Below are 24,156 nucleotides of genomic sequence, written 5' to 3' on the forward strand. Positions count from 1 at the left end.
CATTTAACAAACCCCCCCCCCGGGTTGCTGCTGCTGCTGACCTAGTACCTTATCGTTGAGCCAGAAAGTCGAGGAAAGGCTGCCACCTCCTAAAGAACCCTTGTACCGACCCCCTCAGGGCAAACTCGACCCTTTCCAACTTAATGAATCCCGCCATGTCATTAATCCAGGTCTCCACACTCGGAGGTCTCGCATCTTTCCACTGCAGCAAAATCCTTCGCCGGGCTACTAGGGACGCAAAGGCCAAGACATCGGCCTCTTTCGCCTCCTGCACTCCCGGCTCCACCCCAACCCCAAATATCGCGAGTCCCCAACCTGGCTTGACCCTGGATCCCACCACCCTCGACACCGTCCCCGCCACCCCCTTCCAGAACTCCTCCAGTGCCGGGCATGCCCAGAACATATGGGCATGGTTCGCTGGATCCCCGAACACCTGACGCACTTGTCTTCGCCCCCAAAGAACCTACTCATCCTAGATCCGGACATGTGGGCCTGGTGCAGCACCTTGAACTGGATGAGACTAAGCCTCGCACATGAAGAGGAGGAGTTCACCCTCTCCAGGGCGTCCGCCCATGTCCCCTCCTCAATCTGCTTCCCCAGCTCCACCTCCCACTTAGCTGTCAGCTCCTCTACCGACACCTCCCCCCACCTCTTGCATTACCTGATAGATGTCAGACACCTTCCCATCCCCGACCCACACCCCTGAAAGCACCCTATCCCTTACCCCCCCCCGTGGGGGCAGAAAAGGGAACCCCCCCACCTGTCGCCTAGCAAACGCCTTGACCTGAAGGTACCTGAACATATTCCCCGGGGGGGGAGCTCAAACTTCTCCTCCAGTTCATCAAGGCTCGCGAACCTCCCGTCAATAAACAGGTCTCCCAACTTCCTAATGCCCGCCCTGTGCCACCCCAGGAACCCGCCATCCATGTTCCCTGGGACAAACCGGTGGTTCCCCTGCAGCGGGGCCTCAACCGAGCCCCCCACTTCCCCTCTGTGTCGCCTCCACTGCCCCCAAATTTTGAGGGTGGCCCCCAGCGGGCTCGTGGTGTACCTCGTTGGAGGGAGCGGCAACGGAGCCGTTACCAGTGCCTTCAGGCTCGTGCCTCCGCAGGACGCCATCTCCATCCTTTTCCATGCTGCCCCCTCCCCCTCCATTACCCACTTGCGTACCATCGAGACATTATCCGCCCAATAGTACCCAGAGAGGTTGGGCCGTGCCAGCCCCCCTCTATCCCTGCCCCGCTCCAAAAAGACCCTCCTTACCCTCGGAGTCCCATGCGCCCAAACAAATCCCAGAAAGCTGCTGTTCACCCTCCTAAAAAAGGCCCTCAGAACAAAAATGGGGAGGCACTGAAACAAAAACAAAAACCTCGGGAGCACCGCCATTTTAACGGATTGTACTCTACCTGCCAACAACAACGGCAGCATGTCCCACCTTTTAAATTCCTCCTCCATCTGCTCCACCAACCTAGTAAAATTGAGCTTGTGCAGAGTCCCCCAGCTCCTAGCCACCTGAACCTCCAGGTACCTAAAACTCCTCACTGCCCTCTTTAGCGGGGGCCTACCAATCCCCTCCTCCTGATCTCCCGGGTGCACGACAAACAGCTCGCTCTTGCCCAGGTTCAATTTATATCCCGAGAAACTCCCGAACTCAGCAAGAATCTCCATCACTTCCGGCATTCCCCCCACCGGGTCTGTGACATACAACAGCAAGTCGTCCGCATACAGCGACACTCGGTGCTCCTCCCCCCCTCGCACCAAACCCCTCCACCTCCTCGACTCCCTGAGAGCCATGGCAAGAGGCTCTATTGCCAGCGCAAAAAGCAAGGGGGACAGGGGGCACCCCTGCCTCGTCCCACGGTGGAGCCTGAAGTACTCGGACCTCCTCCCATTTGTCGCTACACTCGCCATCGGGGCCTCGTACAGCAACCTCACCCATTTAATAAACCCCACCCCAAACCTTTCCAACACTTCCCACAAGTACCCCCACTCAACCCTGTCAAAGGCCTTCTCCGCATCCAATGCCACCACAATCTCCGCCTCTCCTTCTGCTGCCGGCATCATTATCACATTTAGCAGCCTTCGCACGTTAGTGTTCAGCTGCCTCCCCTTCACAAAACCCGTCTGATCTTCATGTATCACCCCCGGCACACAGTCCTCTATTCTAGTGGCCAAGATCTTCGCCGGCAACTTGGCGTCTATATTCAGCAGTGAAATCGGCCTGTATGAACCGCACTGCAAGGGGTCCTTATCACGCTTCAGGATCAGGGAGATTAGTGCCTGAGACATCGTCGTGGGCAGAACACCCCCCCTCCCATGCCTCGTTAAAGGTCCTGACCAACAGGGGGCCCAGAGGTCCGCATATTTCTTATAAAATTCAACCGGGAACCCATCCGGTCCTGGCGCCTTCCCCGACTGCATGTGGCCAATCCCACTGACCAGCTCCTCCAACTCGATCGGCGCCCCCAGTCCCTCCACCTGCTCCTCCTGCACCCTTGGAAATCGGAGCCTGTCCAAAAAATTCTCCATTCCCCCTCCCACCGCCGGCGGCTCCGACCGGTACAGTTCCCTATAGAAGTCCCTAAAGACCTCATTGACCTCTGCCCCTTGCCGCACCACATTTCCATCTCTGTCCTTCACTCCACCAATCTCTCTAGCCGTGTCCCGCTTATGCAGCTGGTGCGCCAGCATCCTGCTTGCCTTCTCTCCATACTCATAGACCGCTAACTGCGTCTTCCTCCACTGTGTCTCTGCCTTTCTGGTGGTTAATAAATCAAACTCGGCCTGCAAGTTACGCCGTTCCCTCAGCAATCCCTCCTCCGGGGCCTCCGCGTACCTCCTATCCACACTCAACAGCTTCTCCACCAGTCTCTCCCTCTCCCTCCTCTCCCCCTCTCCCTATGGGCTCGGATGGAGATCAGCTCCCCCCGGATCACTGCTTTCAGAGCCTCCCACACCATCCCCACCTGGACCTCCCCAGTATCATTGACCTCGAGGTACCTCTCGATACATCCCCGAACCCTCCTACACACCTCCTCATCAGCCAACAAACCCACGTCCAGACGCCAAAGCGGGCGCTGGTCCCGCGCCTCCCCCATCTCGAGATCCACCCAATGCGGAGCATGGTCCGAAATCGCGATAGCCGAATATTCGGCCTCCTCCACCCTCGGGACCAGTCCCCTGCTCAGAACAAAGAAATCAATGCGAGAATAAACCCTGTGCACATGGGAGAAAAAGGAGTACTCCCGAGCCCTCGGCCTCCCGAACCTCCAGGGATCCACTCCTCCCATCTGGTCCATAAACCCCCTCAATACCTTGGCCGCCGCTGGCCTCCTGCCTGTCCTTGAACTTGAACGATCCAGTAGGGGATCGAGCACCGTATTGAAGTCCCCCCCCATGATCAAGCCCCCCACCTCCAGGCCAGGAATGCGGCCCAACATACGCCTCATGAAACCAGCATCATCCCAATTTGGGGCGTACACATTAACCAACACCACCCTCTCCCCCTGCAGCTTACCGCTCACCATCACATATCTGCCGCCACTATCAGCCACAACCTCAGACGCCTCAAACGCCACCCTCTTCCCCACCAGGAACGCCACCCCCCGGTTCTTCGAGTCGAGCCCTGAGTGGAAAACCTGCCCCACCCACCCCTTCCTCAGACGGACCTGGTCCGCCACCTTCAGGTGGGTCTCCTGGAGCATGGCAATGTCCGCCTTCAGCCCCTTCAGATGCGAAAACACCCGGGCCCGCTTAACCGGCCCATTCAACCCCCTCACGTTCCACGTAATCAGCCGGATCAGGGGGCACCCTGCCCCCCTCCCCCGTTGACTAGCCATAACCCATCGATTGCTCGCCCCTGGCCATCACCCATTTGGCCCGTTTCCCACGGCGATAGAACCTCACCCCGACCACCCCGAACTCCTCCCTGGCCAATCCAGCAACAACCCGGTAACCCCCCCCCCAGGCTAGGACCCCTCCTAGCCGCGACTCTCCCTCCACTGTACTCCCGTGAGCCAGCTGACTTCTGCTGACCCCGGCAGCTCCCGCTCTAACTCCGACCCCTCCCGATATGAGGTCCCCCCCCTCCTCCCCTGCATCAGGTCCTGGGCACTGCTTCAGTGCGGGAAACCCGGTCTAATAGCCACGCCCCTCGCCACCAGCTCCACCCCCTCGCCCCGCAGTGCGGGAAACCAGAGAAAAGCCCGCGCTTTCACACTGCCCCACCCCACCAACGCAGCTCCCAAACCGCAGTCCCAACCCAACCACCAACTCCATACAAACAAAGACACAGATCAACCACAAAACCCAGTACCCCCCTTAGAACACGAAACCATAACCCTCATTGTCTGAAAGCGAGAGAAAAAACAAAAACAAACAGAATAACCCGCTACAACATAAACAATTATACATGAATAGAGTAGAAAAACTCCCACCGCCCCCAATCTTTAGTTCAAGTCCAGCTTTTCAGCCTGCACAAAGGCACACGCTTCCTCCGGGGACTCAATGTAGTGATGCTGGTCCTTGTAGGTGACCCACAGGCGCGCAGGAGGCAACATGCCGAACTTCAGCTGCTTTTCATGGAGCACCGCCTTCGTCCGGTTAAACCCGGCTCTCCGCTTGGCCACCTCTGCACTCCAGTCCTGGTAGATATGCACTACCGAATTCTCCCACTTACTGCTCCTCACCTTCTTGGCCCATCGGAGAACACACTCCCGGTCGCTGAACCGATGGAACCGCACCAGCACCGCCCGAGGGGGTTCATTCGCCTTAGGCCGCCTGGCCAGCACTCTATGGGCCCCCTCCAGCTCCAGGGGCAGATGGAAGGATCCTGCCCCCACCAGCGAGTTCAACATCACGGCCATATAGGCCGGCAGGTCCGACCCCTCCAACCCCTCCTCGAGGCCCAGGATCCGCAGGTTCTTCCTCCGTGACCGAAGCTCCATCTCCTCAAACCGATCTTGCCACTTTTTATGAAGTGCCTCGTGTATCTCCACCTTCCCCACGAGGGCCGAAACCTCCTCCTCGCGCTCAGAGGCCTGCTGCTGCAACTCGAGTATCGCTGCACCCTGGGTTGTCTGGGTCTCCAGCAGCTTACTCGTCGTCACCTTCAGGGATTCCAACAACTCCCCTTTCAACTCCGTGAAATAGCGCAGAAGGGCCGCCTGCTGCTCCTCAGCTCACTGCCTCCACTCCTCAGGGGCTCCACCAGCCGCCATTTTGTCCACCTTCCCCCTCTTTTCCAGGGGAGCTGCTGCCGTTTTTCTCCTCGCCCCACTTCGAGTCCGAACCATAAATCCCGGGGGGTTTTGCTCCAGACCCCCTTATCCACCGGGAATCGTCGAATCAGCGCCGTTTGGGGCCCTTAAAAGAGCCCACAAGTCCTTTTAAAGCGGGAGCTGCCGAACGTGCGGCTTAGCTCCGCATAGCCGCAACCGGAAGTCCCTCTGCCCCGATAAAGTTAATACCGCATTGGATATGGACCCAATGGAATGTGGGTCATACAGGCCTATCACGCTGTTAAATGTTGATGCCAAGATATTGGCTAAAGTGTTGGCGGTAAGGCTGGAGCCCTGTCTCCCACAGGTAATTGTGGTATCAGATAGGCTTTGTCAAGGGACGGCAATTGTCAACCAATATTCGGAGGCTGTTGAATGTTGTCTTCAGAGAAGGCATTTGACAGGGTGTAGTGGAGATACCTTTTCAAAGTTCTGGAAAGGTTTGGTCTAGGGCTAAAATTGATTTAATTGGTACAGGTGTTGTATGGGCCCCCTTGGCTAGTGTTCGTACCAGTTCCTTGAGTTTGGAGTACCTCCATTTGAATAGGGGGACGGGGCAGGGTGTCCAATGTTTCCCCTACTATTTGCGCTAGCGATTGAGCCCTTAGCCATTACTTTTGAGGGCTTTGGGTAAGTAGAAGACGATAGAGAGGGGAGGGGTGGAGCATAAGGTACCCCTATATGCTGACGATCTGCAGTTACCTTCTGGAGAATCGGGGGGAGGGGGGGGGGGTTAGAGCTGAGTGTTGTGCCCATCACTAAGGTGAAGGTTCTGGGGAAACTGAAAGGTCTGAAAGTGGATAAATCACCTGGACCGGATGGACGACAGAGTTCTAAAGGAGATAGCTGAGTACATTGTGAAGGTATTGGTGGTGATCTTTCAGGAATCACTGGAGGCAGGGAGGGTCCCAGAGGACTGGAACATGGCTAATGTAACACCCCTGTTTAAGAAGGGAGGGAGACAGAAGATGGGAAATTATAGGCCAGTTAACCTGACTTTGGTCATTGGTAAGATTTTAGAGTCCATTATTAAAGATGAGTTTGCGGAGTACATGGAAGTGCATGGTAAAATAGGACTGCGTCAGCACGGCTTCATCTGATAAATCTGTTAGAATTCTTTGAGGAGGTAACAAAGAAGTTAGACAAGGGAGAACCAGTTGACGTGATCTCTTTAGATTTCCAGAAAGCCTTTGACACAGTGGTGTATAGGAGGCTGTTAAATAAATTAGGAGCCCATGGTGTTCAGGGTAAGATATTGGCATGAATGGAGGATTGGCTGATTGGCAGAACGTAGAGAGTGTGGATAAAGGATTCTTTTTCAGGATAGTAGCTGGTGACTAGCGGTATGCCTCAGGAGTTGGTGTTGGGACCACAATGTTTCACAATATATGTTAACGATCTGGAAGAAGGAACTGAGGGCACTGTTGCTAAGTTTGCAGATGGCACAAAGATATGTAGAGGGACAGATAGTATTGAGGAATCAGGGAAGCTGCAGAAGGATTTGGACAGGCTAGGAGAGTGTGCAAAGATGTGGCAGATGGAATACAATGTGGACAAGTGTGAGGTTGTGCATTTTGGTCGGACGAATGGAGGCACAGACTATTTTCTAAATGGGAAAAGGCTTAGGAAATCAGAAGCACAAAAGGGATTTAGGAGTCCTAGTTCAAGATTCTCTTAAGGTTAACGTGTAGGTTCAGTCGGCAGTTAGGAAGGCACATGCAAGTCGAGAGGGCTAGAATACAAGAGCATGGATGTATTTCTGAGGCTTAATGAGGTTCTGGTCAGACCCCATATCTAAGGAACAATAGGATGGCCTTGGAAAGGGCCCAGAGGAAGTTCATACGAATGATCCCTGGAATGAAGAGCTTGTCATATGAGGAGTGGTTCAGGACTCTGGGTCTGCACTTGGAGTTTAGAAGGATGAGGGGGGATCAGATTGAACTTACATGATACTGAGAGACGCAGATAGAGTGGACATGGAGAGGATATTTTCACTAGTAGGAAATCTAGAACCAAAGGGCACAGCTTTGCATTTAAAGTACGATTCTTTAAAATTAAGATGAGGAGGAATTTCTTCAGCCAGAGGGTGGTGAATTTGTGGGACTTTTTGCCGCAGAAAGTTCTCTCCCCCATATGAAATTCTGGCTTATTCGATACCCCCATGACTGCCACTTTTGGGCACGGTTCCACCCTCACCCCCACAACCTTGGACATCGCATCGAAGAAGGCTGTCCAGAACCCGGCAAGTCTGGGGCAGGCCCAGAACATGTGGGTGTGGTTGGCCGGACCGCTCTGGCACCATTCACATTTGCCCTCCACCTCCAGGAATAACTTGTTCATTCAGATTCTGGTTAGGTGCATTCATGCATCACTTTAAACTGCATGAGGCTTAGCCTTGCGAAGGAAAAGGTGGAGTTGGCGTGCTTTGCTCCAGATTCCCCACCCTATTTCCGTCCCTAGTTCGTCTTCCCATTTCTGTCTTGTTCCATCTAGTGGTGTTCTCACCCTTTCTTAAAGTCGTCTGTATATGTCCCCCCAGTTCCCTTTCTCCATACTGTCCGCGTCCAGCAGTTCGTCCAGAATTGTGTCTCTCGGGCTCTACGGTACCTCACCACAAGGAGACAGTTTCTGATTTAGAAATGTCGGAGCTCTAATCTTTCCGTCAGCTCATCCAAGGTTGCAAGTCAGTCCCCCATGTAAAAGTCCCTAATCGCGAGAGTTCCCCCGTACCGTCTCCACCTCTTAAAAGTGGCATCTCGCATGGCTGGTGGGAATTTGTCGTTACCGCAGATGGGGGCCATGGTGGACACCTCAGTTAAGCTAAAATGTTGTCTCATCTGGTTCCAAGTTTTTCGTGTTGCTACCACCACTGTGCTGGACGTGTACTTTGCCGGCGGGGAAGGGAGCAATGTTGTGGCCTCCCCGCCCGCCCCCAGCGAAAATGGGAGTGCATACCATTTCTGTAGGTCCTTTTTAGCTTCCGCCATCAGACAGGTCAGATTCCACTTGTGGATCCGTGTCCAGTCGTGGGCTATCTGGATCCCCAGGTAGCCAAATTTGTTTTGGGCTAGTTTAAATGGTAGACCATAGAGTGAGACTCTGTGCTCTCTGCCTCCTCTTTGGATACCCTTCCAGCCTCTCGCATCTCGCAGGGTGATTGCCAGGGGTTCAATTGCAGGGCGAACACAAGCAGGGACAGCGGACATCCCTGCCTTGTGCCTCTGTGCAACTGGAAGTATTCAGACTGGTAGTGTTCATCCAAATGCTCGCCTTGGGGGTGCTGTACAGAAGTTTCATCTACGAGGTGAACCCCTTCCTCAGCCCAAATGGTTCCAGTACCTCTATGAGGTACTTCCGTTCGACTCTGTCAAAGGTTTTTTCTGTATCCAGGGAGACGATCACCTCTGGTGTTCTCTCCCCGGATGGCTTCAGTATCACATTCAGCAGCTGTCTGATGTTCGTAGTTAGCTGTCTACCCTTGACAAAGCCCGTCTGGTCCTCTTCGACCAATTCTGGTACCCAATTCTCCAGTCTCTGGGACAGGACTTTGGCGAGCATTTTCGCATCTATGTTAAGCAGCAAAATGCGTCTATGTGATCCTCATTCTGCCGGGTCTTTGTCATTTTTTGGATATCAGCTATATGGTGGCCTGTGTTAGCGTAGGAGGCAAAGTTCCCCTAGCTCGCGAGTCTGCGAACATCTCTTGCAGGGCAAGAGCTGATGCGAATCTTTTACAGAGGTTGCTGGGAACCCATTGGGTCCCGTCGCCTTCCCTGCCTGTATAGAGTTGATACTCTCCATGACCTCACCCAGTCCTATTGGTGCTTCCAGCTCCCTCCGTCTATCGTCCCCATGACTGGCATGTCCAGTCTGTCAAGGAACTGTTTCACCCCTGCATCCCCTTCGAGGGGCTCAGAGATGTACAAGCCCTGGTAGAAGGCCTCAAATGCTTGGCTGATCTTTTTCGGTTCGGCTATTCGTTGCCTCCATTGCCTCTTACCTGGGCTATTTCCCTCATGGCTGCCTGCTTTCTCAGCTGGTGAGCCAACAGGCAGCTAGCCTTCTCTCCTTGTTCATAGTGTTATGGGCCAGGGTTGAGAGAACCCCAAAAGTGTATCTTGGAGTTCACCTGACCAACAACTTTTAATAGATTGTGATTATGGGGAGCACACGGGCCTACCTTACAGGTATAGTGCAACAGAGATCTACAGTACTTTTAAATTAAAACAATGTTTATTTATGAAACCAGTCACACTTTATAAACCCACAGTAAACATCTTAACAACTATCAACATCAATAAATCCCCCAAAGAATACAGTACTCTATAAGTAACTCTTAATCTTTCCTTGCAACATCCATAAGATAACAAAAAACCTTTTTACAAAAAGACATCAGGTTTAACTTCTCTTCAGAAACAGGTACTATTTTAAAATCACCAAATGGTCTGGAGACAGTCTTTAGATTGCAGAGAGAGACTAATACCCTTCTTGCTGTGACTGCAGCAATCCAGCTCTCAAAACAAAAATAAAACACACCCTGTAGCAGACAGCCAAAGTGAAAGTAAAAGCAGACAGACAGCCCAGCTCCACCTCTGACATCACTGCAATAATAAACACCCATTTCTTAAAGGTACATCCACTACATCTATTTTATAAACACCCATTTCTTAAAGGTATTCTGACATGACAATAAAACATCCTCTGTGTCTGGTGAAGTTGGTGCACTTTCTTCCTGGTGGATAGCAGGTTAAAGTTCATTTGTAGCTTTCTCCTCTCTGCCAGAGGCTCCACGGTCGGGGCCTCGGAGTATCTTCTGTCCACTTCCAGGATGGAGTTGATCAGTTATTGCCTTACTGCCCTCTCTTCCCTGTCTCTATGAGTCTTGTCGGCTGTAATCTCTCCCCTAATCACCGCCTTCAGTGCCTGCCAGAACGTGGAAGGTGAGACATCCCCATTTTGGCTGTTTGTAATGTACTCGCCTATGGCCCGCGATGTTTTCTGGCAGAAGACCTTGTCAGCCAGGAGGTTCATTGCCAACCTCCATGCAGGGCATTGGGTACGGCCCGTCTCCAACCTCATATCCATGTAATGTGGAGCATGGTCGGAGATGACTATTACGGAGTATTCCGCTCTTACTACTTCTGAAAGCACCGATTTCCCCACTGCAAAGAAGTCCATACGGGTATATACCTTGTGCACTGCTGAGAAGAACAGGAATTCCTTCTCACCTGGGTGTAGGAACCGCCATGGGTCCATTGCCCCCATATGCTCCATGAATGCTCCCAGATCCCTAGCCATGCCTGTTTTTTCTCAGTTCTGGGATTTGACCGCTCTGTCAGTGAGTCTTGTACACAATTAAAGACCCCTGCCCCATGATCATAGAATTTACAGTGCAGAAGGAGGCCATTCGGCCCATCGAGTCTGCACCGGCTCTTGGAAAGAGCACCCTACCCAAGGTCAACACCCCCACCCTACCCCCATAACCCAGTAACCCCACCCAACACTAAGGGCAATTTTAGACACTAAGGGCAATTTAGCATGGCCAATCAACCTAACCTGCACATCTTTGGACTGCGGGAGGAAACCGGAGCACCCGGAGGAAACCCACGCACACACGGGGAGGATGTGCAGACTCCGCACAGACAGTGACCCAAGCCGGAATCGAACCTGGGACCCTGGAGCTGTGAAGCAATTGTGCTATCCACAATGCTACCAGTCAGTGTATGTCGATGCCGGGGATTTCCAAGATGATCGTCTTTATGAAATCGGTGTCATCCCAGTTGGGAGCGTACACATTTACCAGGACTACCATTGCCCCGTCTAAGGCCCCATTGACCATGACGTACCGTCCCTCTGGGACCGTAACCATTCTTCTTGCCGTACACCGTCCTCTTGCTAATCAAGATAGCTACTCCCCTAGCCATCGTCCCGCACCATGAGTCGTAAGTCTGTCCCACCCAACCCTTCCTTAGCCGCAGTCGGTTCTTTTCCCTCAGGTGCGTCTCTTGAAGGAAGACTGTGTTGGCTTTCAAACTTCTTAAGTGGGCGAAGATTCTGGATCTCTTCACTGGGCAGTTACGTCCCCAAACATTCCTGCCGATGATCCTGGTGGGGGGTTTTTGTTCCCCCCTTCCTTCGGGATCAATCATACTTACCTGGTGGATGCACCCCTGCACTCCGGGATTTCCTTTTGTTCGGGGACAGTCCAAAATGGCTGCGGTCACCGTTCTCGCCATGAAGCCGGGCCCCTATGCTCCAGGGTTTCCCTTTGTCCAGATGGCACCCAACATGGCCGCCAACTGTGTGCACACCATGTGGGTGCGCCCCTGCGCTCCAAGGTTTCCCTTTGTTTAGGGACCCTCCGAAGTGGCTGCTTGTGGCGCTGTCTTGTTCCCTCAACCTGCACCTTACCTACTGAAGCCAATCTGAAACCCATCCCTTTCTTATCCTTGTATTTCCCTTGTATTCCCCTTCTCCCTTCTGTCTCCCTTCTGTCTCCCCCCATCGTGTCCCCCACTTTCTATCTCCCCCCTTACATTCCCCCTCACTGTCCCTGTGGTCCCCCCCTTCCCCGTGCCAGACGCTCCCTCCCTGCCTGGAGGTGCACTGCGGCCCCCCTTGCTTTCGTGCTTCCTAGCGCTAGCTTTCCCCACTAGCGTGGTGGCCCCTCTCCCGGGCTGATCTTACCCTTTTCCTATGCCCACTTAATAGCTGTTATCTCTTCAGCCTCTCCTGCGTTCCGCTGCCCTCGCCCTTCCCTGGAGTCTGATATTTCTGTTCAAAGTGAGGCAGTAGTGTCCCGTGCAAACATTGTTTAAGTTCATCACAGTTATTTTCACTTTTCCTCCTCAGCTTTGTCCTCAATGCTGCCTTGTCTGCCCCTTGTCCAGGCCGTACATCCGTACAAACTCCTCTGCCTCTTTCGGGGTGTTGAAATAATGTTCCTCGTTTTGGAACGTGACCCAGGGCCTGGCTGGGAACAGCATTCCAAAATTCACTCTGCTTTTGTACAAGGCCAATTTCGCCTGGTTGAACCCGGCCCTGCACTTTGCCTAGCCTTCTTCAATGTCCTGGTATACTCATATTCTATGCCCTTCCCAGCTGCTTGCCGTCTTCTGCCTTGCCCACCGCAGGATCTTCTCCTTGGCTGTTACTCCACCTTGGGCTTGGTTGAAGTAATCTGTGTGTCCTTTTGATCTTCGGCGGCTTGGGGAAGCTATCCCTACTGACTAGGTTTCCCAGCATCTGGGCCTCATAGTCCATTGGGTCTCTGCCCTGGATCCCCTCTGGCAGGCCTGCGATTCAGATATTTTGGCACTGAGACCGATTCTCCTGGTCCATGACCTTCCCCTTAAAGCTACCCTGGGTTGCCACCAACCTTTTAATTTCGGCCTCCTGAGAAACAATCCCGTTGCTTTGGTCCTTCAATGCCTTTTCCAGCTCTAGCATTATCTTCCCCCAAGCTTCCAGTTTCTTCCCCATTCCGAGTATCAACGTCTTCAAGCGACCAAAGTCTGCTTTACTGCCAACTTGACTGCCACCTGGATCTCCACTTTAATCGCCTCTCTCATTGCCATCAGTTCCTTCGTCAGGAATGTCTTCCATCCATCTCCATTCCCTGGGGTGGGGGCCGTTGTTTGGGTCGTCGGTCTCCCTTTATTCGGGGTTGCCGGGGACACTGAGCCTCGTGGGTCCGCTGACTCGCTCACCCGCTGCTCTTGGCCTTTTCCTCCACTTCTGCCTTCTCTGCGGCCCCTCAAGCTCCCATTTGCTGGCATGATGTACCTATTCCCTCCCTTTCTTACTTGTGGGTGAAGTAAGTCTGTATTTTCGGGCTAAATTTGACTAAATGTGCCGATATGTTTATATTCTGGAGGAGAGCCACCTGATATGCGACTGATCAGCACATCACCATCACCAGAAGTCGAAAGATTGCTTCTTGATTAATAAGGGGGTCAGGGGTTATGGGGAGAAGGCAGGAGAATGGGGATGAGAAACATATCAGCCATGATTGAATTGCGGAGCAGACCCGATGGCTGACTGGCCTAATTTTGCTCCTATGTCTTATGGTCTTCGATGTTACGGACGCAGTCCTCACCATGGGTGATATAATGGAGCTATTGAGGAGCTTTGGTTAATTTTTGTGTTCCAGTTGAATTTGGGAAAGAACAAATATTTACTGGTTAACCCCCAGGGAGGGGAGCCAACTTGGGGTGTTGCCTTTTTGCTTGGCCAGCTCTAGCTTCAGATATCTGGGAGTCCGGATGGCTCATGATTGGGCCCGGATTCATAAGCTGAACTTGGCAAGTCTGGTGGACAAGGTTAAGTCCGATCCTCAAAAATGGAACAACTTTCCCCTGTCCCTGGCGGGCAGAGCCAAGTCTATTAAAATTTATATTCTTCCAAGGTTATTGTTTGTTTGTTTGGGGGGGGGGGGGGGGGGGTGCGGGGGGGGGAGGTTGGGATTTGTTTTTCGGCTGTTTTCTTTTCTTGGATGGGGTAGGTATAATTGGTTTGAGTTTTTGTTACGTTGGGATTATGCATCATCTGCTGTGGGTAATATGGGTTTCATCTTAAAATGTTTTGTAAAGTGAAGAATGTCTAACAAAAATATACTAAAAAAATTATATTGTCTGTCCATGTTCTTCCTACCAAAATGCATCACCTCTTAGTGGGTATTTTCTCGTACAGAGATAGCAATTTTCCTCCAGAAGGGCCTGTTTATGGCTTATCAGATGAGGAGTGCAACGATCAAGGGGCGGCAGTCTGGCCGGAACGACTCTCAAAGTGCGTCAGAGGGAAAGATGGCGGAGGGCTCTGGGGCATCGTCCTCAGCCAGTGGTCTACTGAGCAATTGGTGGAGATTCTGAACACCAAGTTCCAACAGCAAGAGGACTTGGAGGACCTGGCTAAGTTGATGGAGCTGATCAGGACGGAGTGGAGAGTTTTCCTCTTGATTCCCATTAACTTCAGTTTAGCTTGGGCTCTTTGATGCTATACTCAGTTAATTGCTGCCTTGATGTCAAGGGCAGTCACTCTCACCTTACTTCTGGCATTCAACTCTTTTGTCCATTTTTGAAACAAGGCTGTAATGAGGTCTGGAGCTGAGTGATTCTGGCGGAACCCAAACTGAGCGTCCGTGAGCAAATTATTGCTGAGTAAGTGCTGCTTGATAGCACTGTTGATGACTTTCCATCACATTGCTGATGGTGGAGAGTAGACTAATAGGGTGGTAATTGGCTGGTTTGGATTTGTCCTGTTTGTAGTGTATGGGACACACTTGGGCAATTTTCCACATTGCCAGGTAGATGCCAGTGTTATAGCTGCACTGGAACAGGACTCTGGTGGCGGCATGTAGGAGGAGGTCGCACATTTGATGGCTCCTGCTTGAGGCTTGATTTTTTTTAGAATTTAATGCCCGGTCCCAGGGGCAATTTTTGGTTAAATAAGTGCAGGAACTCATAAGGAAGAAAGATGTCCAAAACTCAAAGAAAAGCTGCCGTGAAGAAGAGGGCGAATGAAGGTTCGCTATCGAGTGGAAGGGTCGGTTAACTAACTGGAAGGATGGCGGAGGCTGGGTCGCTTGGCGGGGCTGCACTGTTTACGCAGAAAAGATGATCGAGGTGATGGTTGTGGTACTTGAAAAACCGTTCCAAAGCACATGGAGGTGATGAGGAAGGAGATGATGGCAGTATTGAAGGTGCTGGTGGAGGAGGCGATTGCCCTGGTGAAGACGGCGGTGTCGAGGGCATCGTCGAAAATGCAGGAGCAAAGTGAGAAACTAAAGGAAGTGGAAGAGACCTTGTCGCAACACAGTGATCAATTCACCTTGATGGGCGAGGAGCTGCAGAGGGTGGTGGAGGCCAACAAGGGTCTGCGAGCCAAAGTGGAGGACAGGCAAAACAGATCTAGGCTGCAAAATCTGAGGATCCTGGGCCTACCTGAAGGGGTTGAGGACCCGAGGCCGACGGAGTATTTTGCCAAGATGTTGACGGAGCTGTTGGAGGAGGGGAAAGATCCCTCTTGGTACGAACTGGACCAGGCTCATAGGGTGTGGAGGCCTAAACCAAAGGCGAATGAGGTGCCTCGAGCAGTGATTATTTGTTTCCGTAGGTGCCGCGTGAAGGAGAAGGTCCTGTGTTGGGCAAAGCAGAAGCGGCATGTGCAGTGGGCTAGAACTGGTATACGTATATACCAGGACTTTACTGTGGAGTTGACGAGGAGGCTAGGGGTGCAGCAAGTTCTGGAGCACAAGTCTTTAGTACTATTGTCGGGATATTGTCAGGACCATAGCCGTTGCAGTATTCAATGCCTTCAGTCGTTTCTTGGTATCACATGGAGTTAATCGAATTGGCTGAAGACTGACATCTGTGATGCTGGGGACTCCGGAGGAGACTGAGATTGGATCATCCACACACTTGGCACTTCTGGCTGAAGATCGTTGCAAATTCCTCACCTTGCCTTTTGTACATATGTGTTGGACTCCTCCATCATTGAGGATGGGGATATTTGTGGGGCCTCCTCCTCTAGTGTGTTATAATAATCTTTATTGTCTGATTGTTGTTTAATTGTCCGCCACCATTCACAGCTGGATGTGGCAGGACTACAGAGTTTAGATTTGATGCGTTTGTTGTGGAATCGCTTAGCTCTGACGATTAATTGCTGCTTATGCTGCTTGGCACTCAAGTAGTCCTGTGTTGTAGCGTCACCAGGTCGACATCTCATTTTTCATTTTGCCTGATGTTGTTCCTGGCATGCTGTCCTGCACTCTTCATTGAACCGGGATTGATTCTCTGGCTTGGTGATAATGGTAGAGTGGGGGATATGCCAGACCATGAGATTGCATATTGTGGTTGAATATAATTCTGCTGCTGCTGATGGCCCACAGCGCCTCATGGATGCCCAGTCTGGAGTTGCTTGATCTGTTCGAAGTCTATCCCATTTAGCACAGTGCTAGTGCCACACAACATGATAGAAGGTATCCTCAATGTGAAGATGGGACTGTTTCTCCACAAGGATTATGCAGGACCTCTACCGATACTGTCATGGACAGATGCATCTGCAGCAGGCAGATTGGCGAGGATAAGGTCAAGTATGCTTTCCCTCTTGTTGGTTCCCTCACCACCTGCTGCAGTCCAGTCCAGCAACTGTGTCCTTTAGAACCCAGCTGGCTTGGTCTGTGGTGGTACTACTGAGCCACCCATGGTGATGGACATTAAAGACACCACCCAGAGCATATTCTGTGCCCTTGCCATCCTCAGTGCTTCCTCCAAGTGGTGCTCAACATGGAGGAGTTCTGATTCATCAGCGGATGGTGGCCGGTACGTGGTAACCAGCAGGAGGTTCCCTTGCCCATGTTTAATCTGAAGCCATGAGACTTCACGGGGCCCAGAGTCGATGTTCAGGACTTCCAGGGCAACACCCTCCCGACTATATACCATTGTGCCACCATCTGTACTGGATCTGTCCTGCCGGTGAGACAGGACATACCCAGGAATGGTGATAGTGGTGTCTGGGACATTGTCTGTAAGGTATGATTCTGTGAGTATGACTATGTCGCTGTTGCTTAACTAGTCTGTGAGACAGCTCTCCCAACTTTGGCACAAGCCCCCAGGTGTTAGTAAAGAGGATTTTGCAGTGTTGGCAGGGCTGGGTTTGCCGTTGTTGTTTCCGGTGCCTGGTTCGATGTTGGGTTGCCCATCTGGTTTCATACCTTTTTGTGTTTTCGTAGCAGTTGAATACAACTGAGTGGCTTTCTAGGCCATTTCAGAGGGCATTCCCAAGGGAACCAAGGGGAGTGCAGTCCCAAGAGACCAAGGGGAGTGACCGCGACACAGTGGAGCACAAACATGCAATCCCCTCTCAGAATGGCAGGATTTATGTGCCCAACACTGCCACTCCACCAGTGCCCTTGCAGTTGTTCAGTCTGCTGTTATCCATGAGAAGGTGATAAAGTCCAATGTAGGGCCCATCAAAGCTTAGAGCTGCTTGAGGTGGTCCCTCAAAGTAATCTGCAGTCTACTTCATTGAAATTCAGTAGCCATGCACCAGCCATGCTGCAGCCACTGGGGTAGCACTGTGCAAGAACACTGGCCAGGCAAGGACACCTCCAAGGCAGCCACTATGGAAATGCATAAGGGTGATTAGTTCTATTTTTTTTGTATCATTAACTTGCTATTAAATAAAGCTGTTGAGTGGAGGTTTTTGCTGTTGGCTTGAAAAATGCTGATTAAAGGGACTTTGTGGTTGGGACTCTAATATGGATTCCCTGTTAAGGAATGGTGGGTCCATGTTGGGAATGGTGAAGTTCATCCAATTAAAATAAAGAATCACGAAGCAGTCACTCTCATTCTGCCCAGTTGCATGCAATGGTCTCCTCCCTTCTCCCTTCTCCTCCTAAAGTGACCTCCAGATTCCAGGACTCACTGACTAGGTCGTCAGAATTGTAAGGTTGTGGAGGATGCAGCACACCACCACACACATGGATGCTATTCAGGTGTGTATAGTAGAAAACCCTCAAGTGATCTGAGTAGCAAAACCTGTTTTTTAGTAGATCAATGGCATACTCCACAGTTTTATGGGTGGTTCTGTGACTTTCATTTAAGGCCGTCTTAACTTGTGTGGTGGGATGGTAGATGGGCGCCATGAGTCACATATGGAAGGATTAGCTGTATCTGAGCAGCATCCTTTGATGAGTCTTCAATGTCTTAAGATAGTCAGTATTGTGGAGTAACTAAGGACAAAAGCAAAGTAGATGCTCAAGGCTGGCAGGCAATCACCAAAATTAACTTCTTGGCATTGTCACAAACCAATTGCATATTAAGCTGGCGGAAGGCCTTACAGTTACAATATTACTCCTTGTTGTCCCCAAAGCAATGCAAGGCAATGTTATTTTCTGCTTTCCTATGAAGAGAAAATACCTCCAAACTACTCCAGCAACTCCCCACAGTGCATCCACATAATTTGTTGAATAATGTGCCTGGTATCCTGCCAGTGCTCATAATAACATCACGCTTTGATAACCCCCAATCCTTCCATTCTTCAACACAAAAAGCTAGCTTCTTGAAAACCCAGGCAAAGTGGTTAGGCTAGCATTACTGCCTCACGGAGCTGATACCCGGGTTCGATCCTGGCCCTGGGTCACTGTTCGTGTGGAGTTTGCACATTCGCCCCTTGTTTGCGTGGGTCTCACCCCCACAACCCAAAGATATGCAGGGTAGGTGGATTGGCCACACTAAATTGGTCCTTGATTGGAAAAATAATAATTGGATACTCTAAATTTAGAAAAAAGAAACCCAGGTACAGACGTGGAGCATGGTTATAATGCCAGCTAATAAAAAACAAAAGCTCTCATTGTGCAAACTATGGGTGTCCTCAGATAAAGGTTCCAGTACCAGGACTGCTCTGGTGGAGTTCTGACATATAGCCCAGAACTGATTTGAGGATGTGTGCATCAAGATCAGAGAAGTGCAAGTGTTGAAGGTGGCAGAAGAATGGGGAGACTGCGTTGCACTAGTGAGGCGTGTAGGAGGTGCAGAGTATGGCAAGTGTGAAGTGAAGTGTTCTATACGAAAAGGAGAAGATGCTAGTACTCAGAAGAGAAGGTTGATGAATGGATGGACTGCAAGAAGTGCAGGGCTCTGCTGGAAATGATGCATGATCAAAGCTCGGAGGTTTATCTTAGCAACCTTGGTTGGGCCCTCAAACTTCTGCAATGCAGCCAGTCCATGGGACAATTCTGCTGCTATTGGCACCCACCACCAGTTTTGCTCACTGCTGCTAAGCAATTTTGGGAGGGAATAATATCCTGATGCTGGTGGGAAGAGGATCTCCCTCCTGCTGCCAATCTTCTCCACCTGGAAGTTTTATGTAGTTAGTGTTGGTAAAGCAAAGCGTTCTTGCAATATCTACTTATCCTGTCATATCTTTAGCTGCCTTCAGGTTACCCGCAACCTAAGCGCCGCTTCGCTTTCAGACGTGAAGGTGGCCTTTAAATAGGGATGCTGAAAGTTTAAAACTTAGATTGAGTCAGTTACTAGCTAACATCATGACTATTTCATTACAGTGAATGCCACCGACCAGTATGACAGTCATGTCCCTCCCATGTGATTAGGTTTATGCTCCCAGCATTGCACTAATTCCCTCGTGAAAATGGACCTGCTCAAATTTCTACCTTATACAGAGACAAAATTCTGGGCTGTTTGTGTATGATCCTAATAAATGTTACTGGCGGATAAGGATCCTTGCATAGTATGTGTGGTAGTCACCATTGTTGTATTATATTGTATATATGGGTATTACGGTAAGGCCCCTGTACTACAGGTATGGGGGGTAGATCCCTGCCTGCTGGCTCCGCCCAATAGGCGGAGTATAAATGTGTGTGCTCTTCGAACAGCAGCCATTTCGTCAGCTGCTGCAGGAGGCCACACATCTCCATGTAATAAAGCCTCGATTACATTCTACTCTCGTCTCGTCGTAATTGACAGTGTATCAATTTATTACACAGAGATTTTTCAGAGACTGACCTCCGCATCAAGCCGGATCGCCTGCAGCTGCATCCTCAAGCAGACAATGCCAAAAAGGACTTCTAACATTAGCTAGCTTGCTTTGAAGCATACATCGGGTCTGTGCCAGACCCAATCTCAGAAGCACAGAAGCTCCAGATTCTGCCCACGCGGCTGAGCTCCAACGTTTTTCCCCTCGTCCAGGATGTGCCTACCTATGCAGAGGCCATGGCGCTACTGAAGGAGAATTACGCTCAGCAGACCAACAGGATCTACGCCAGGCACCTCCTGTCCACGTGGCACCAACTTCCCGGTGAGTCTGTGGAAGATTTCTGGCGTTCCCTGCTCGTCCTGGTGAGATACTGCGACTGCCAGGCCGTTTCGCCCACTGAATGTTCGAACCTGCTAATGAGAGACGCGTTCGTTACGGGCATAAGATCTGACTACATCCGCCAGCGGCTCTTAGAAGGGGCCACGCTTGACCTCGCAGCGACCATGAAACTCGCACTCTCGCTCACGGTTGCCTCACACAACGTACAGGCTTAGGCCCCCGACCGCATGGCCCACCCCCCCCCCTTGTGCATCGTGGACCTGCCAGCGGCCACTCCATCGTGGACCCCATCAGCAACTGCCCTCAGCCATCCCACGCCTGCGCCGCGCGGCAGCCAACCATCTCCGGGGGACCCAAGTGCTACTTCTGCAGACAGACAAAACACCCCCGGCAGCGCTGCCCAGTGCAGAGGCCTGTGGCAAGAAGGGACATTATGCTGCAGTGTGCCAGGCCCGCTCAATCGCCGCTATTGTCCCGGCACCCTCCACGTGTGGCCCGTGGGCGCCGCCATCTTGCTCCACTCACAACACGTGCGGCCTGTGGGCACCGCCATCAGAACCAATGGGCGCCGCCATCTTGCCTGCCCCATGACATGTGCAGCCCGTGGGTGCCGCCATCTTACCCGCCTCAGGACGCTTCATCAGGCAGCTCACCGCCTGCACCCACCGACAACCAGACGTGTCTCACCTCGGTCACGATCAACCTGTCTCGACCGCACAACCTTGCGACCGCTTCAACAAAGGTGAAGGTCAACGGTCACGAGATAGCCGGCCTTCTGGACTCCGGGAACACGGAGAGCTTCATCCACCCCAAAATGGTACGGCGCTGCTCCCTCGCAGTACACTCAAACCAAAGAATTTCCCTGGCCTCCGGATCCCACTTCGTGACGATCCAGGGGTACTGCATCGCCACCCTCACCGCCCAGGGCATAGAGTTCAGTGGCTTCCGGCTCTACGTCCTCCCCAACCTCTGCGCTGCCTTGCTACTTTGCCTGGGCTTCCAGTGCAACGTCCAGAGCCTAACCCTGAAATTTGGCAGGCCCCTACCACCCCTTACTGTTTTCGGCCTCGCGACCCTTAAGGTCAACCCGCGTTCCCTTTTTGCAAACCTCACCCTGGATTGCAAACCTATCGCCTCCAGGAGCAGACGGTACAGCACCCAGGACAGGACCTTCAGCATGTCTGAGGTCCAGCGGCTTCTGCGGGAAGGTATCATTGAGGCCAGCAACAGCCTCTGGAGAGCCCAAGTGGTAGTGGTGAAAACTGGGGAGAAGAACAGGATAGTCGTTGACTACAGTCAGACCATCAATTGGTACACACAGCTCGACGCATATCCCCTCCCACACATATCTGATGTAGTGAATCAGATTGCACAGTACCTGGTCTTCTCGATAGTGGACCTGAAATCTGCCTACCACCAGCTCCCAATCCATAAGGCGGACCGCCCATACACTGCGTTTGAAGCTGGCGGCCGCCTTTACCATTTCCTTAGGGTTCCCTTCGGCGTCACAAACAGCGTCTCGGTCTTCCAATGGGAGATGGACCGAAGGGTTGACTGGTACGGGCTGCGGGCCACTTTCCCGTACCTGGACAACGTCACCATCTGCGGCCATGACCAGCAGGACCATGCGTTAACCTTTCCAAATTTCTCCACACTGCCACACTCCTCAACCTAACTTACAACAAGGAGAAGTGTGTGTTCAGCACAAACCGATTAGCCAACCTCGGCTATGTGGTTCAGAACGGAGTTCTAGGGCTTGACCCCGACTGCATGCGCCCCCTCATGGAACTCCCCCTCCCCCACTGCCCCAAAATGATGCCTGGGGTTCTTTTCGTATTATGCTCAGTGGGTCCCAAACAATGAGGACAAGGCCTGCCCACTCATTCAATCCACCGCTTTCCCACTGATGGCCGAAACTTACCAGGCCTTCAACTGTATCAAGGCCAACAAATGCCAAGACCGTGATACATGCGGTCAACGAGACGCTCCCCTCCCAAGTCGGGAGCGATGCATCAGACGTCGCTCTGGCCGCCACCCTAAACCAGGCAGGCAGACCCATGGCATTCTTTCCCCGCACCCTCCATGCCTCTGAAATTTGGCACTCCTCCGTTGAAAAGGAGATCCAAGCGATCGTTGAAACTGTGCGACATTGGAGGCATTACGTGGCCGGCAGGAGATTCACTCTCCTCACTGACCAACGGTCGGTTGCCTTCATGTTTAACAACACACAGCAGGGTAAGATCAAAAATGATAAAATCTTGAGGTGGAGGATCGAGCTCTCTACCAGATTTTGTATTGCCCCGGTAAGCAGTGGAACAGTGTATAAATTGTAATGATTTATTTTTGAAGTTTTTTTTATATCTTATTTCTCTCATTGGGATCGAGGGTGTCACGGTAGCACAGTGGTTAGCATTGTCGCTTAACAGCACAGGGTCCCAGGTTTGATTCCCGGCTTCGGTCACTGTCTGTGCGGAGTCTGCACGTTCTCCTCCTGTCTGCGTGGGTTTCCTCTGGGAACTCCGGTTTCCTCCTACACTCCAAAGACATGCAGGTTAGGTGGACTGGCGATGCTAAATTGTCCTTGGTGTCCAAAGGGGTTGGGTAGGGTTGCTGGGTTATGGGTATGGGGCGGAGTTGTGGGGTGCTCTTTCCAAGGGCCAGTGCAGGCTCGATGGGCTGAATGGCCTCCTTCTACACTGTAAATTCTATGTTCTAAAATACATGACAAACTAATACTGAACATTTTTTTCCCTTGTCTGATTCATTGCATAGGTATTAGCTCAATTGGCACTGAGCATTTTAGAGTATACCATCAGGATAATAGAGCCCATTCTATGCCCTCTTATTGACCATTTTTTCGTGAGCTAAAGAAACAAAGGAAAATGGAGTTTATTCCTGTTCATTGAAGTTGCTTAACTTAAAGTGCTGGGTATTTTAAAATCCTAATGCAAAAAGAAGACTTGAATTAACAGAAGCGTACTGAAAAGACATTACTTCTCACTTGACACATGAAACAAATATATATTGAGAAAACATAAAAGTATCACATTCTTTGAAACTTCTTCAGAAAGAAATATCAAATGAACAACTTTTGACACACAAGTTGGTCATTATTTGTGATAATGGGAAGATTAATTTTATATCTATCACTTGTTCCACAATTAATACACATTTTCCTTTCTGAACAGAGACCTGGGACTGCAGACTCAATAAAGTCAGTCAAAGATGTGTGTGCAGTTCGACCTGCTACAACCAATTCTGTTCTGTTTCCCAGGTATGAATCCTTGCACCTATCTAAACTTGATTTCTGGGAAGAAGAGAAAGCAATGTTCCTACTTAAGCGTTTTATTGATTTTTACTAAACAATGGCCAGAAAGGAAATGATTCAATGTAAGCAGAAAATGTAACAAAAATTATTTGAAATAATTTATAAACAAGCCTCCATGAATTTGGTATTTAGGTAAATACATTAAAAAGTTCCCATCGGAATTATGCTTTAGCAAATCATATTTAGTTTAATACCTCATTATGGACTCGAATACATAGTCCAGACAGATGTTTCCATGCAAAATCAGAGTACTGTATTATACTGTATTGCCTTTTAAATGAAATAATAAACAGAAGCCCTCTTTTCCTTTAAAGGATAGGGAAGAAAAGCCTTATCCAATGTCCCTTCTTCAACTAATATCACCAAAAGTACATTATCTGATCATTGAATGCTTTGTTTGCTGTCTTTTGGGCTGTCATGTTCACCACACTAATCAAAGAGAATTTCAGGAGCTGACTGTTCACCTATCAAGGATTCAATTCTGTGCTTGCCAGTTGACCTTTCTGGGTGCTGGTGGTGGATAAGGAAACATTCTCTTTATGGTTAAATTGACTCCAAATTGGTACACCCAACGAATGGCACAGTGGTTAGAACTGCTGCCTCACACCCAGGGTCCTGGGTTCGATCCGGCCTCGAGTGACTGTGGAGTTTGCGTGTCTGCATGTGTTTCTTCCGGGTGCTTTGGTTTCCTTCCGCAGTGCAAAGATGTGCATG

The 24,156-nt window shown here is 51.0% G+C and overlaps 1 protein-coding gene across 4 annotated transcripts in view; it reads left to right on the forward strand.

The window, feature by feature from the left end:
- Window positions 1-24,156, forward strand: part of LOC119977907 (coiled-coil domain-containing protein 81-like) — a 233,297-nt gene that overhangs the window by 65,690 nt on the left and 143,451 nt on the right. For all 4 annotated transcript variants that reach the window (XM_038819217.1, XM_038819218.1, XM_038819215.1 and 1 more), the window contains one exon: window positions 23,303-23,388. In XM_038819217.1, the coding sequence (XP_038675145.1) occupies window positions 23,303-23,388 (86 nt within the window). The remainder of the gene's footprint in view (window positions 1-23,302; window positions 23,389-24,156) is intronic.

This window comes from Scyliorhinus canicula, chromosome 14 (genome assembly GCF_902713615.1).
Source record: "Scyliorhinus canicula chromosome 14, sScyCan1.1, whole genome shotgun sequence".
NCBI lineage: Eukaryota > Metazoa > Chordata > Chondrichthyes > Carcharhiniformes > Scyliorhinidae > Scyliorhinus > Scyliorhinus canicula.